The sequence below is a fragment of the Embiotoca jacksoni genome, unplaced genomic scaffold, assembly GCF_022577435.1.
Source record: "Embiotoca jacksoni isolate LCO1_2020_lvr unplaced genomic scaffold, fEmbJac1.0.p SCAF_5, whole genome shotgun sequence".
In the NCBI taxonomy this organism is placed as follows: domain Eukaryota; kingdom Metazoa; phylum Chordata; class Actinopteri; family Embiotocidae; genus Embiotoca; species Embiotoca jacksoni.
In genome coordinates, this window is record NW_027185403.1 from 1,675,865 (window position 1) to 1,691,099 (window position 15,235).

Consider the following 15,235-nt stretch of genomic DNA (forward strand, 5'->3'; position numbering starts at 1 on the left):
TACAAAAATAAATAAAAAAAGGTATTTGTATAAAAATGGCCTTATCTGATCATCTCTATTCAACCTGATATTCGCTACCTGTGTTTGTTTTGTTTGCTTCTTTTTGTTTCTTGTTCTTCTTAATTAATTTTTTTTTTTTTTTAATCCGGTCACCTAAAAATACTTAATCAACATTCAGAATTAAACTCTATCACCTGTTTAAATGCATTCTAGACATTTAAAAAATATATTTTCTATCAAATTAATCCAAAATTTAATACTACAATGGGTTCAAATTAATATCAAAATGCATTTTAAAAATATCTTTAATTTCAGTTATCCAGAATCAAATACTATTGTATGAAAATTGTAGGGAAAAGTGCATTCCTATAATTCTAATCTCATAATATCATGAGTTGCATATGTGCTAAAACTTATGTTAAGTTTGTAAGTAACACAGGTTCCCCCCCCACACACACACACGCACACACACACACACACACACACACACACACACACCGTGTACAATAACATTGCAGTGGTGGCTCTCAGGCACAGTAGCAGCTGCAGGGCATTTTTTTTTTTCCAGCCTGTACTTTGTCTGCAGCAGCCAATCAGTCTGTACACTGGGAGAAAAAGTAGGCTACTCTTGTGCTTTTTAGAGTGGCATCTGATCCTGCCTTCATCATAACCGGAGCTCTTCGGTAACGTGCCCGAGGAAATGTCAGACCCGCCAGAGGAACTCGCCAGCAAGCCCTTCGCGGCCCAGTTGTCCAATGTTTACCTCAGCATCTTGGCACTGTTCTGCTTCAAGCTCTTTGTTAAGATTTCTCTGAACTTGCTCAGTTACTTCTACATTGTCCGCGGGAACCGTAAAGAGGCTGCCAGGATATCAGCAGAGTTCTATGATTATGGTCAACAACACAGTGAGTACTCTGTGAATTTGGCCTTATATAGGTGTGCTTTCTTCAAGGTGGCTTCTTTTTTTTCTTTTTAAGAGTCCGTCATTTGAAACGTATGCATTTGTAAGATGAAGGCGAATTCGGTGTAAAAATGCAACCCCGTTACAAGTATGTTTACACAACACACCAAGCAACACGTTTGACCTCATCTGTAAAAAAAAGGTCAGAGGTAAAAATGTCTGTAAGTTTCCTTTAAAAAAAAAAAAAATCAAGTGACCATATTCCACAAACACACGCACACCTTAGATTTCCGTGTTTGCAAATGAGCTATACATACTAAATTACTAATCCAATGAGTATAAAAAGCATTCATTGTATTCACATGAACTCATACTGTAGATATGAATGATAAGCCTACTTGTCTTTCATTAGCTTAATAGCTACTTATAAATCCTGAGACTGTACATTCAATATTAAACGAAGACACTGTTCGGCACCGGCAGCTCTTTTTTTTCCCCCCTCTAATGTATTAATAGAACACAGTCATGATATCCCCCCCCTCCACCACCACCACCACCACCACCCTCTTCCCCTCTCTCCACCCCCCCCACCCCTCCCCCCCCACACACACACACACATCCTGCCCTAGTTTCCATTCCCAGCTATGCAGTGCACCCTTTTTCGCACTCAGGCAGCAACCAAAACAACACCCCACATTCTCGGGGACAGGCGGCTGTCGGAGGCACATTCTGGGGGGGGAAGAGGGACACGACGACAGCGTAATCTGCAGCTATCATTCAGGGGGATGTTTAATTTAAAGTGTACTCACTCCATGGAATACTCATTAGCTAAGCTCTGGGTATTAGTCACGGTCTTCTAGATATGGTCTTCCTTGGTCGAAGAAATCGGTTTGATGTCTCTGGCTGCTCCTTTATGTCTCTATTTCAAATTAATGTCAGTCAAAGAAAATAGGCTGCATGAATAAAATAGTGTGAATTTAATAGAAAACTTTAGGTCGATTATGATCTATAATTCATAAATAAGATGGCGGAAGAGGATAATGATGATGACAACGTGTGGAATGCATTGGCTGTTATTCTGGACATTGACTCAGGTGGGCCGTAATGAGATTTTTTTTTTATTATTATTTATTTTTTTCTGGACAAATTTATGTTAAGTGGCCACAGCCAATTTCTCAAGTTTACATTAATTTGTCATGTGAATGGAGTGTGATATTGCTGACTGCATCAGGAATCTTCAAGCACTGTTAGTCAAATAACCATATGCTGCTCCCTGCATTAACTTTCGGGGGATGAAGGGTAAAAACGTGACCTGGAAGGCTAAAATATCAATTTAGTGAACCTATTAAGAGGATGGAGAGTCATTTGTGGCAGGGAAGGGGGGGAGGGGCAGGGTTCATCGGTCACCTGTAATAGAGGAACGATTAAGGAATTGTAATATCTCTACATATGAATACTTTAAGATTTGAAAAAAACAAAACAATCGCTTCCTTCGGTGCATAAAACTTAACTCTTATCTTCTGTTCGGTTGAAAATAAATAGCATTCCGAGCTGCTTAGTAAAACACTGCAGTGGCTATATGGAGAAATGCATTTTAATATTTTTTTTGCACATAGACTGTATGCACCGGTATTTCTGCATCACTCTGAAATTAGAGAGGATGAATTTGTTTTTACTCTCTTTTACCTTCTTGTACCGAGTGTAACTCAAGATTTCAAGCTTGTTCTGCTTTTTCTATCGCTGTAAGCAATCCTGGATAAGAGAATCGGGTAAATAACACCCAAGTAAGCACTGAATTCTCATTCCTGCCACAGAATCCTGGGCGGACCGCTCCCCTCTCCACGACGCCGCCTGTCAGGGCCGCCTCCTGGCCCTCAGGACCCTCATTTTACAGGTGAAGCGAACACAAACCCCCTGCAGGGTAATGTGCATCACCTCATCTGCACACAAGAAGGAGTCCGTTGTAACAATCTCTTGTGCCATTAAATGTGGTTCAGTACCTTTGTGGATTTCCAGTCAGATAAAGAGATGGAGGTGTGGATAAGACTCGGGGTGTTCCTGGGAAGTTATCTGGATTATTATTTTTTATTTTTTTGCGGGAGCACGCACCTGCAGAGTATTTATGACCAGATTTATAAAAAAAAAACAAATTAAAATTACTTTGCGGGTCGAAGCAACAATACAGCATACATGCTTGATGTCGTGTAGCAAGAATATCTTTCACCATGAATCACACAGTATACCCCTGGCACATTAATTATTTATCACATTGTGGATGCTTGATGTTGCACATTGTACTGAAGTGTTCAGCTACTTTTTGGCCATCGTAAATTGCTTAATGGTTGTGATCCAACTGGCAAAACACTGTTTCACAGTGTCTTGTATTTATACGTATAAATATAAATATATAAATTGACAAATTCATGATTATTCTCCTGCCTGGTGTCTTAAGATTTACATAGACCTACACTGCGACTTCAAACAGACAAGAGGGCTGGCAACATTTTTAAAACATAAAATGTAAATACTCAACCTCTGATCATTTTCCAGTGAAGGAAAATGCCATTTTTGTGTCTTCCAGCACCCACACACACGTTTTTTTCTTATGTAAATTCATGTTTTTTGATGCCACATAGCACACAACTAAAACCCACTATATGAAGTACCACATGGCCAGTATGTGCAGTATGTGAACGGTCTCTGAAGAGCTGCTGATGGCATCTACTAAGAAATGATTTTTCCAAAGTGAAACCGACAGCGAACACATTAAAAGTGAAATCTCCACCTGCTTCTTCAGCTGCTCATAGACTACAACAGAAAACTGCCATTAAAGCCACGAAGCCTACAAACGCCGCACTCAAGTCAGGCAGACTCAAAGCAAAGCAGTGGGATAATTACAGGATTTCACATGCTGGTTTATTAGCGTCTTTACCAGCCTTCAGCTGGAGCTGCACTTTAATTAGCAGCCTTAATAATCTGTATTGCTGAAATGCGACTTTACAGTTGCAGTTTGTCAATTACTGACATCCATAACTGAAGAGCAATGGGTGTGTTTTAAAAGAGGAGATAAGCTTTAATGATGCTCTTGCAATTCCTGATGTTCGCCAACAGAGGATGACAAAGGTCACGGTTTGCTTGATGCCCCGTTAAAAAGCAGGCGTCCACTAACTATCTGCGTCTGTTTGATTGTCTTTCCAGGGTCACAATGTGAATGTTTCGACTATAGACCATGTCACACCCCTTCACGAAGCCTGTATCGGGCACCATGTCGCTTGCGCCAGAGCTCTCATCGACGCAGGAGCAAATGTGAGTCATATACTGGCCCGCTGACTTTTCTAATGTTGCCATGCTGCACGGGGTCAAATATAATTTCCATGGCTGGGAAAATCCGGATGGGAATAACAAATGAGCAATGCGCTGCTCACCGTCTACAAATCACTGTAGAGCTATTAAGTTGTTATTCCCCTTCAACTGTCCCCTTCCCCCCTGCCCCCCGCCCCAAGGCTTTCGCTATTAGTCAACTGGCATGCTTAAACAAGGGCCTAAAAATAACAATAAAGAGAAAATGTGTTTACAGGTCAATGCTTCTACAATTGATGGAGTCACCCCTCTGTTCAATGCCTGTACAGTGGGCAGTGTGGCATGCACTGAGATTCTGCTGGAAAATGGAGCAAAGCCCCAGAGTCTCGTGTACCATCCTTCGCCGATACACGAAGCGACCAGCAAAGGTAGATCGCGGCAAAACACTCTGCGTGTACGACAAAATGCTTCGACTAAAAAAAGCTTTCAACTGATTTTTTTTTTTTTTTTTTTTTTTTTTAAGACATGTCTCACAACTGTACAGTGTTGTGTTAGTTTTGCTTGTGTGTCATTGAAACACACACACACACACAAACACACACACAAAATGGACTTCTGGCCAATGGTAGTGGGTCAGAAATAGTCATTAGAAAGTCAGAGGTCCATCTTAAAACAATTCACTTCTGGGGTTCAGCCAGAAGACAGGTTCAGTCAATAATATTCACTATTTTGACAATATTACAACTCAATATCTTATTTAAAGTGGAGCAATATCATCCTAACTTTCCTAATTAGAGGTTATGCCTGATCTTGTGTTTCAACCTGTATTTGTGTCCTTTCCTGTGCTACTCTGTGTGAGAACAAAAAAACCAAAAAAAACAACAAAAAAAACCAGCCTCAAAAATAAATCCCTACATGACCCGAGTAGACAGCTTGGAGACCTGTCTGGTATTGTCACTTACTGATTACTCTCTGCACGCTTCATTACTTCCAGGTCATCACGGTTGTGTGGAGGCTCTGGTGAGTTGGGGGGCTGATGTGGACATGGACATTCCTCACCTGGGCACAGCGCTCTATACGGCCTGCATCTGCCGGGAGCTCGAGTGTGCCAGGAAACTCCTGAGGGAAGGTCAGCTCGCAGCGCTGTGTCGATCTTTACGTCTCCACACAGACAAGCACAAGTCCCGCATGAAACGCACGACCACACAGACACACACGTATTATAAGCTCAAAAAGGGTATAAATACAACGTGCGTAAAGTGTTAGGCATGCTGACAGGATTTTAAAAGCATCTGGAAGAAGAAGAAAAAAAAATGTAGATCTTGATGTTATAAAGAGTATTAAAAAAAAAGTCATAAAATGTTCTTTTTCTAGAGATGTGTAACATATCGTGAGAAATCCATCACAAAAGAAACAGATAACTCAAACATGTGTTCTTCTGGTATTAATTAGGCTCCGACCAATTAATAAATTAGCAAAAGGAGCAGCACAATCCTCTGTACTCCGCTGACTGTTCACATTTTCAAACCATTTGTATTTCCAGGTATGCTTGCTACCTTTGATTCAAGGTAATAAGTTCATATTTGTTTTGGGTTTTTGTTGCTCCTTTTTATTTTTGTTTGAAAGTCATTTCTGGAAAATTGTAAGAAAGTTGTGAGGCAGACAAGCACAACTGAGGGATGGCAGGCATATAAATTCAAAAAATAACAGTTAAAACTATCTGACTGGACTGTGTCTGACATAAATGATCAAATTGTGTTCTTTATAGGTGCGAATGTACAGAAAGGTAAATCCCTGGATTCACCCTTACACGCAGCGGCAGAAAAAGACTGCACAGCTGTAGTGAACCTGCTGCTGGACTTCGGTGCCGACATCAATGCCAGGAACACCGAGTTTCAGAGGCCAGTAGACGTGGCTCCACCCAGCAGTCTAACAGAAGGCTTCCTGCTGCTCTACGAAGGTATAAGTTGACCCGGAGCTTGGTTTCGTGTGCTCTTTTTCTGACATTTGTTTGATGAACTGTGTTTTCATTGTCTTTCACAGCCACACCGCGGCTGCTGAGCCAGTTGTGTCGCCAGTGCGTCAGAAACTGCGTCGGCCGCGACAGACTCCACCTTCTCGCTCACCTTCCTCTGCCCAACAGGGTCAAGAGCTACCTGCAGCACCAATGACAGGCAGACCGAACCGAACCGTCTGCCCGAACACGACTTCCATAACCAGGCCTTTGACACCAACAGCAAACTCAAACTCCATGAACTCCACCTAATTTTTTTAAATTGTATTTTATTTTCTGTTCTGCGGTGTTTAGAAGATTCCTTAATAGTTGCAACAACTGGCAGAGAGTGAAGCACTTTAAAAACTTTACATAAGATGAGAATGTCAATGCACATTATATATATATATATATAAAAATGAGTATTTATGGTTTTGCATTTCACACCAAAAGCATTGCACTCTACTAGTTCATTAAAATTTGTTTTGAAACGTGGTGCATTCAAACGTTTGTTTTTGTAATGTAACATGGTGGCTGTGTTACTCATGTTTGCCATAGATGTGGTAGAATTAAATATTTGAAAATCTGAAAACAAAAACAGTTATTCTGAGAACTGTGGACGCTAATGGAAGTCTCACATGGATAATACGAGGAGGTGGAGGACTTAATGTTTATTTCTATTGCTGAGACAATAGATTATATAAGGCTCCTAAACCATTATGGATTGGATTAAAACCTCATTAAAGAATAAAAATAAGTCCCAGTTTGAAATATTATTACATAATATTGTGCAGAGTTAAAATATTCATATGAAATAATTTCAGTTTCATGGTTATATAACAAGTCTGTATTGATCAAATTGCATATTTGTTTTGAGCTTAATTATTTACCAACACTTTAATTTCCCTTTTTTTCCCCCCCCCCATTTATAAGCAATATACAAGCCTTTAATAGTTTATATAATTTTAATATAGTTGTGAGTGGCTATAGGAACATATGAAAAGTTGTTATGAAAAGCAATCACAACTTCTGCTATGAAAACATATCCCATGTTATTACAACTGCATATTCTAACACTGACCTTCTTGATATGGTTGCGGGTGCCTTATATAAACACCTAATAGGGGGGATTAAAAGTGTCACAAATTAATTTACTGTATTTGGTCACTTAACATTTTCTATTGTTGTTGCATCCTCTAGAGGGCAGCAAAGCGCTGTGGCTGTGCGCGTGCTGCCACAGGACCAGGACGAGGAAGTGTTGTCGTTGTCATGGAAATATCAACAAAAAAAACGGCCCAGCGCGTCTCGTTGAAGTTGCCTTGGAGGAAATTGAAGGAGTTACTAATATATATATATGTATATATATATATATTTATATACATATATATGTATATATATATATATATATGTTGGCCTGATTTCGTGAACTGACTCGTTATACGACATCGGTACAAACATGTATTACGCACCGTGTCCCAAAAGGACAGGACTGCCGAGAGAAGTCGTGAAGTGGCTGCAAACCCTCGACCTGTCGTTTTATCCGAGGAACGTGCGCAGGTGAATTTAAACTTTTGTCGACGAGCTAAGATACGTTCAAAACGTTCAAATGTTTTTGCAATTCAACGTGCGGAAACCAGAAAAAAAAAAAAAAAAAAGGTGTGTTATTTTTGAAAGCGTTTCCTTCAGCGTTATCGTTGGACCCGAGTACGAAGCCGGCTCGGTCGTTTAATGGTCTCACTTGTTGAAGCAGATGGATGTTGAAAATTCAATGTTATTTCAAACCAAATTCAACAAAACACACGACTTGATCATTTCCTCGCCCGCCTGTGGACGGACACGTTTAGTCTCGTCAAATGCCTCAAGTGAGATGAAGACCCTCAATTACAGAGAGGACATCACACACAATACATACAGCCAGGATGTAAATGTAGGAAGAGAATAATCCAGATTACACACACACACACACACAAAATAAATAAATAAATAACCACAACAATAAATATGCTTTGACAAGGATACAAGTGCTTTCCAGTGCCGCCCTGTTTAAATTCAACTCCACCGGTAGAGTACTCATCCCTAATTTTTTTCATTTCCAGAGATTTTTCTAACGGTTACCTCGTGGCGGAGGTATTGTCTCATTATTACCCCGAAGACTTTTCATCACACTCGTATGACAAAGGAACATCGCTTTCTACCAAGCAGAGGAACTGGAGCCAGATAGAGCGGGTGAGAGATGGGACAACATCCCCCCCCCCCCCCACTCATAAAATGAGTCTTTTATTCAGTTGGCGTGAGGGCGGTGTTTTTGATACCGTTTAATATTCTCGAGCTTGTTCTTTGAATGAGAAATACCAGAAATGATCCTACCTTTACCGCCAGGTGTTTGGTTTTTTTTTTTGTTCCAGTCTTTGCAAAAACAGAACCTGCACTTGATGAAGGAGGTCATCGATGGAGTGGTCCATTGTAAACCAGGAGCAGCTGAGCTGTTGGTGCAGGAGGTTTACGCTATTTTAACTAACCGAGGGTGAGGTTAAATACGTTTATATTCACATTTAAGTTGACAACATACGCGTTATGTTACTGTCGCACCGCCGAAGGTTGTTGCATATTCAAATTTCACTCTAGAAACTGACGATGCTGAAAAGATCAGGGACAAAATGGAAATTGACCACGACATAAAAGACTCCTGTAGGTCTACTCATTTTTTATTCTGTCTCTCCCCTCGCAGCATCGGTGATGCTGAGGGCCCAGAGGCAGACTTCACAGACCAAGAGTACCAGGCGCAGCTGCCCGCATTGGCTCGCTCCACAGCCACGAGGGCCATCAAGAACAATCTGACAATAACAGAGATCATGGCCAAGCCCGACATAAACACGAACCAGAGTAAGGCGGAAGTCATCCTCCGCAGACACCTGGAGCGCAAAGCTGCCGAGAGGGTCCTCAGCCTGGGTGGGTCATCCAACGGGTGACCGAGACTTCATCTGCAATGTACTATGCACTTTGCTTTTTTTATTTTTTTTATTATTGTTATTATTATTATTATTATCTGTTTTTAATGACAGAATAGTTTTAAACATGAGCCACGTGGACTGACAGATTACTGGCATGTTAAAAAGAACTGCACAGTCTGCAGCAAGGCCACTTCATAGTTTAAAAAAAAAAAAAGTAATTTCTGTTGTGACAGAATTTGGCCAATTTTGACAATTTCCTTTTGGTTTGGACGCAGGACGTTTTAAAGTGAAGCCGAAACGGAATCAGCTGGCGGCCAAAAATCGCGTGCCACCCGTCCAGGGTGACGGGTGCTTTGTCAGCCCTTCATCAGGAGGCACCGCGTCAAGTAAGAACCCAACTCTCGTATTTTCCTCCCAAACAGTCACCAGCAGAGAATACTGATTCTGTAAATGAGCTCCAGCGTGTCATTTGCATGCAGCAGATTTTTGGGATAAATAGTTGACGGCGAACATGATGAAACTGCGAGAAGTACATTTTTGGTGAACTGCTGTTTTATTCTCTGAGGGATCAACTATTCAGATCCAGAGGCAGAAAAAGCTCAGTTGTGAAACTTGCCAGCGTAGCAGGTGCCTCTTAAAAACATGCAAATTTGTAAACACCGATTCACCACAAATTGCCGACACGGATTCATATTGCAAGTTATTTAAAAAAAATTGTGGTTACTTTTTTTTTTTTTTTTTTTACCTTTCATACTGGAGAACTTATGTGATTTAAAGCTGCATTTAACCCATCTGTTTTCCAATTTCTGCTCTACCAGAGTTGTGCTCCTTGTCAGGATGGAGCGAAGCTTTCATTCCCTTGAAGGAGATAAAGGTGCATCAGCCCACCAGATGTTTGCTGGTTAACTATTAAAGGACCTGAACGGTGCTCTGGGACTGCGCTACTACCCGTGTGTTACCTGGTGTATTGATATTACATTTACAAATTTCATTTAGCTGACGCTTTTATCCAAAAGCGACTTACAATAAGTGCATTTCAACCCGTGAGGGTACAAAACCCAGAACAACAGGAACGCTGATGTGTTTTTTTTTTCCACAGTTACTCAAACCGCACTGTTACATATCGACAAGATGATAATTAGTTTTGAAAAACAGATGATGTCACTTGTTTGTTCTGGCTTATGTAATGGTACAAGAAACCCTCCGCCTTCACGTTTGGGGGGTGGGGTGGGGGGGGGGGGGCGCCCGTGTGCGTTTGTACCAGCAGGTGGCAGCATTGTGTCGTAGCTCCACTCAAAGCTCGCAGGTGACAAAAAGGGCAACTAAATCAGCAGTACGCGGCTTGTTCATCTGTCGGTGTTGTGCTCAAACGATGGACAGATTTCCTACGCGAGTTAAACAGCTGAACGGTCGTGATTGAGGGTAGAAAGAAACCCGACACCTGATATAATGAGTGCGGAGCCGCGGACCAGAGTTCACCGGCTGTGGAGGCATTTTAAGAAACGCCGTTCTCACCCTAATGTCTGCGCGTCCCAAGCGTCCATTGACCACACGCCTGTTTTCACCACTAGTTTTAATATAGACGTGTTAACCAGGAAAGCTACGGTTGCGCTCATGACTGCAGATATTTCCGTCCTGACGTTTTCAATCTTTTTCGTTACAGCAGAGTGAATCTGCTGGCTGCAACAACAGGTTCTTCATGGAGGCAGAGATCCATTATGTTAATGCGGTGGACATTACTACTTTATCAATATTGACTTTAAAATTAAATATTTTCACACCAACAAACCAGCCTTCGACTGGACAGACTTCCCTTTATGTTATTGAGCTTTCACCCGTAAGCAACGACACACGAATCTCGCCCCCCCACCCCAAAAAAAAAATAACGTCCTTTTCCATTTTTGTGTTTATTTTTTTTGCATACTTCTCGGAAGACATTATCTAAGGTTTATCTGTTGCCAAACTGCATTCAGATTCGCTCAGATCGAGACCACTCAGTTGGCCCCAACTCTCACGGCCGCTCAGGGTACGGCGCGATGGAGCTTGTGAAGCTCGTGCAAAAAAAAAAACGGATGACAGGACGATAAGTGTTTCTTGGCTGACTGCCTCAGCTTCTCATGTGGTCTGAGAGCCCGGGCTTTCAGCGTAGAGAGCTGGGACAATGCTGCAACGATAAGATCTCAATAGACTATTAGCCGCAGATGACTGTGAGATTTATTTGCTGCCGCAGCAATTTAAATGAAAGTGTCGAGCAGCTCGGGTCAACTGCACAAAAAAAAAAAAAAAAAATCAAACACAACGGCTGATGATAAACTGTGAAGAAAAATGTTGAAACGTTACACGTGACTATAAAAGAAATCTATCAACTGCTTAGTGAGGATAAATGTCAAATTCTGACATTTGAACAAATCGGCATGCGGCCTTGTAATAAATCTGGTGGTCTCTGTGATAGCAGCCCGCCCGGTTTCCATAGCAGTCAATGTTTGCTGAAGCCTCTTTTTCCCTCCACTCCCTCGGTGGAGCTGAAAACCTGACCTCCTTAATCTTTCAGTGTCTTTTGATTCCCCCTCAGCTTGACCGGGCGTGAACACACATCAGCACTAAAAAAAAAAAACCGAGCCGACCGTCGCCTGTTGATTCCCGCAGACGGCTCGGTGGCCGGCGTCGAAATTTGGATTTCTTTTTTTTTTTTTTCTTGGTGTCGTGCTTCGCATTCAGATGCATTTCTACAGAAACTGGTGACAATAGCATCAGCGGCAAATGACATCCTATAAATGCCTCTTGCGATTGGGTCTTTATCGTTTTTATAATACAAAATAAATCACATTGTAAACGCTAATAAATAAGAAGGGAAATAAGCTGCTTAACTAAAAAAAAGCACGGGCCGGGTTTTACAGGGGTGATATATGATGCATATTCATTGTGCATCAACACGCCTCTCCTACGGAACAATATCTAAGTCCCGGTTGCCATGGCAACTAGCAAGCCCATACTGGAGAGCGTCCAGGACACATTAATAAGCTTACCGTGAGGTTCTCTGGCTCCTTCTGTCGGTCATATAAGCACAGACAGTGACTGCGGGATTTCAAGCTGCATTAAAAAAAACCATCCGATCACGTTACGTAAGTCGATCAACGCGCACCTTTTCGTATTGACGCACGTCAACACCTTTGGTGAAAATGGAAGATGCCGGACAAATGATGTCAGAGACCAACAGTGTCTGAAATGCCCTAAGAAAGTGTCCCGCCATCTGCTGATTTATTTCCTATCAGCCAGTGTGAAGGAATCTGTAGCGGTGGAGGGATGCTGCGGGAGGAGAAGGAGGTTGGAGGTTGGAGGGGAGTGGGGGGGGGGGGGGGTTGACGCCTTGTTGGAAGCACAGACAGGAGCATGACTAGCCAGGGGGATATTGTGAAGCTTTCTAAGCTAAGGATTCCCTGAGAAAAAAAACAAATAATAAAAAAAAGCCCCCCCCCACCCTCCCCATTTCACCCACAGCAAATCTCTCACCCCTATTAACAAAGCTACGGTAAGCTAGTGTGTGGTCATGTTATCCAGGCCAAGGGTGCGGCACTTTGTGTGTGTGTGTGTGTGTGTGTGTGTGTGTGTGTGTGTGTGTGTGTGAAGAGTCACGCGCATGTCAGATTCTACTATTTACTGTATTTGCATGTATTCATTATCAGCAAATAAAACTGTTTCTATTTATTATTATTTATTAAGCTGCTGGCTCGAGTTGTTCATTTTCACAACCTCAGGAGACAAAAAAAGCTCATTAAGTGCAAATTTGTATTTAAAAAAAAACAAAAAAAAAACGTATAGCAATATATGCAAACAATAGCTTTTAAATATTAAAACGTTATTCGTGCGGTTGGAACGCAATTCAGCCTTCGTTTTTTTTTTTTTTTTTTTATCCTGTTTGGTAATAGATGGTGATTGTCAAGTGAAAAATAAACAAACGATCTGCAACCTGACTTCGCCAAGCCACTAAGAGGATAACGGCGGGGCTTAAAGGCTGCACGGTGAAAGCAACCAGACTCATTACAGAAAGGAAAATAGCAGCAGGAAAACACGTCAGAGCGACAATACGACGCGCGAAAGGGAATACGTGCTTCGGGTCAAACGAACCGCTCGGCGTCTGCTCGTTTCTGCGTCGACAGCTCGACAGTAAACCCGCAGCACGGTGGAGTAACTAACACTTGGCAACGTTTGAACGCTCGCGCGCATTTGGAGTTTTATTAAATGGTCGTAAATTGTCTTTAAAAAAAAAAAAAAAAAAAAAAAAACGTGTCAGATCTTCATGTTATTTAAATTAGGACCAAATACAATCTATTTGAACAAATAACACACGAGTCGGAAAACTTCGGCCGTTGTCGACGACAACGGCCGAGCGGAGTCAGGAGTGAGCGAAGCTGGGACTGTAGTTCAGAAATGATCTCATCCTGAGTCTTAAAGTTTCAAACTAAAAGTTTCCCCCCCTGAAGATCTACAAACAAACCCAAGACGTGCTTTTTTTTTTTATTTATTTTTTTTTTATTTATAAAGACCTGAGATAACTCCTGAGCTCGGAGAAAGCGCGTTCGACGCCGTTGCTACGCGCGACGTCGTGTTTGACGAATTAAACTACGACGTCTGCGGCGATTGGTCGGCAGGTGGGACGCAGTCGAAGTTCTTGAGTCCCCTCGTGTCTTTTAAATTTACTCGACAAACTCTGCTCCGGTCGTTTGTCGTCGTTGGTTGTTCGCAGCTCGGTGACTCCCAGCGCCACGGCGTCGCGTCGCACGGCGGGTCGATGCCGGTTGGTTTAACGCCGGTGTGATAGTTTCGGTTTTTCAGTTCGGACCAAGGCGGTGGACCGTCCCCGCTGACATCACCGTCCGGCGAGCCGTCCCGCTGGAACGGCTAAATGAAACTACGGAGAGGTGCTCGGTGGACACGGGAGAGGCTGGACCGTTTAAGGTAGGACGATGAGCAACAGCAGGCTAATTGAATTATTAATTGAATATGTTCAATTAAGTAATTAAAGATGAATAAAAAAAAAAAAAAAGACATTTTGAAACAACACTATTTTCAATCGAAGTCCGTTTGTTTACTTCCTCAGCACTCTTCACTTGCCTCCTTCTCCGCTCCTTATAGACGCCACGTTCCATATTGTGAATTAGCCGTCTGTTGTTTTGCAAGTTCTTTTTAAAAAAAACAAACAAAAAAACAAACCTTGGAGACACGTGAGGAAAAGATAGAACTTTATGTGCCTAAGATTGCTCAAAAGTACTTCATGTAATAATTGGAGATGGTAGACATATTTGTCTATTCAGACATTCAGTTTACCGACGGACGACAGAACGTGTCCCGAAATGTAATTTGTGGGACAAGTTGGAAAACATCAACTCATCAGGTAATCCTTCAATTTTGAATCTTAAGACTCACCAGAGGTGGAAAACAACTCGCCTCTCGCCGTGTCTGTCTCCACACGCTGCTGTGTGCGCTTACATTAAAAAAAAAAAAAAAAAGGAATCCAATGACACCTTCTTGGTGATTGTAATTGAATCTGTATGACTAATACGATTAGGAGAATCCCATTTCGAAAATCAGATGCCCCCCCCCCCCTAAACCCCCCCCCCCCCCCCCCAGTCCTCCTCCCTCCCTTATTCGAGGAGGTTGAGTTAATGCAGTGGAGCCCGGAGGTGGGGGGGTGGGGGGGGGGTGGGTGGGGGAGGATATAACGGGCTTAAACCATTCCGTCTGAGAGCCAGAGGGGTGTTCGGGGTGGGCGCGGCCGGGAACGGTGACCCACAGTCGGCAGCGCGGCTGTCGACGCGACACCCTGAAGAGGTCCAGACTCCGGCTCGGCCTGCTTTCAAGTGCTTTTTAATTCCACATTTTACACACACACACACACACACACACACACACACACACACACACACACACACACCTGCCTTCTTCAACTGCATACACCCCCACACTCCCCTCCGCCTCCCTCCTCCTCCCTCCCCCCTCCTCTTTATCACACATGCGCTTTCCTGCCTACCGTAGAGACCACCCTCGGCTCCATCCAGCACCACCACCACCCCCCCCCCCCCACTCTCTCTC

The 15,235-nt window shown here is 42.6% G+C and overlaps 2 protein-coding genes across 3 annotated transcripts; both read left to right on the plus strand.

Moving 5' to 3' along the window:
- Positions 1 to 524: 524 nt before the first annotated feature.
- asb5a (ankyrin repeat and SOCS box containing 5a) lies at positions 525 to 6,869 on the plus strand. Of its 2 annotated transcripts, none has more exons than XM_069171107.1 (7): positions 525 to 905; positions 2,716 to 2,795; positions 4,100 to 4,207; positions 4,479 to 4,629; positions 5,196 to 5,330; positions 5,970 to 6,161; positions 6,245 to 6,869. In XM_069171107.1, exons 1-7 carry the CDS (start codon positions 701 to 703, stop codon positions 6,370 to 6,372), a joined length of 999 nt encoding a protein of 332 aa, XP_069027208.1. In that variant the 5' UTR covers positions 525 to 700; the 3' UTR covers positions 6,373 to 6,869. The 2 variants fall into 2 exon arrangements, with proteins under 2 accessions (XP_069027208.1, XP_069027209.1); XM_069171108.1 differs by lacking the exon at positions 525 to 905 and adding an exon at positions 1,560 to 1,995 and having other exon boundaries at positions 6,245 to 6,868.
- A 500-nt stretch (positions 6,870 to 7,369) lies between these two features.
- On the plus strand, positions 7,370 to 10,347 carry spata4 (spermatogenesis associated 4). The gene is made up of 6 exons (XM_069171865.1): positions 7,370 to 7,751; positions 8,291 to 8,420; positions 8,600 to 8,718; positions 8,923 to 9,143; positions 9,421 to 9,531; positions 9,964 to 10,347. The coding sequence occupies exons 1-6, from the start codon at positions 7,651 to 7,653 to the stop codon at positions 10,056 to 10,058; spliced, it is 777 nt and encodes a 258-aa protein (XP_069027966.1). The 5' UTR covers positions 7,370 to 7,650; the 3' UTR covers positions 10,059 to 10,347.
- The last annotated feature ends 4,888 nt before the right edge of the window (positions 10,348 to 15,235 follow it).

What these genes read in the sequence shown, in the direction of transcription:
- asb5a (XM_069171107.1), top strand. Translation starts at nt 701, where the DNA reads ATGTCAGACCCGCCAGAGGAACTCGCCAGCAAGCCCTTCGCGGCCCAG. An exon ending in TGATTATGGTCAACAACACA is followed by an intron (nt 906 to 2,715) that starts GTGAGTACTCTG and finishes TTCCTGCCACAG; the next exon opens with AATCCTGGGCGGACCGCTCC. An exon ending in CAGGAAACTCCTGAGGGAAG is followed by an intron (nt 5,331 to 5,969) that starts GTCAGCTCGCAG and finishes TGTTCTTTATAG; the next exon opens with GTGCGAATGTACAGAAAGGT.
- spata4 (XM_069171865.1), top strand. Translation starts at nt 7,651, where the DNA reads ATGTATTACGCACCGTGTCCCAAAAGGACAGGACTGCCGAGAGAAGTC. An exon ending in CGAGAGGGTCCTCAGCCTGG is followed by an intron (nt 9,144 to 9,420) that starts GTGGGTCATCCA and finishes GTTTGGACGCAG; the next exon opens with GACGTTTTAAAGTGAAGCCG. An exon ending in ATCAGGAGGCACCGCGTCAA is followed by an intron (nt 9,532 to 9,963) that starts GTAAGAACCCAA and finishes CTGCTCTACCAG; the next exon opens with AGTTGTGCTCCTTGTCAGGA.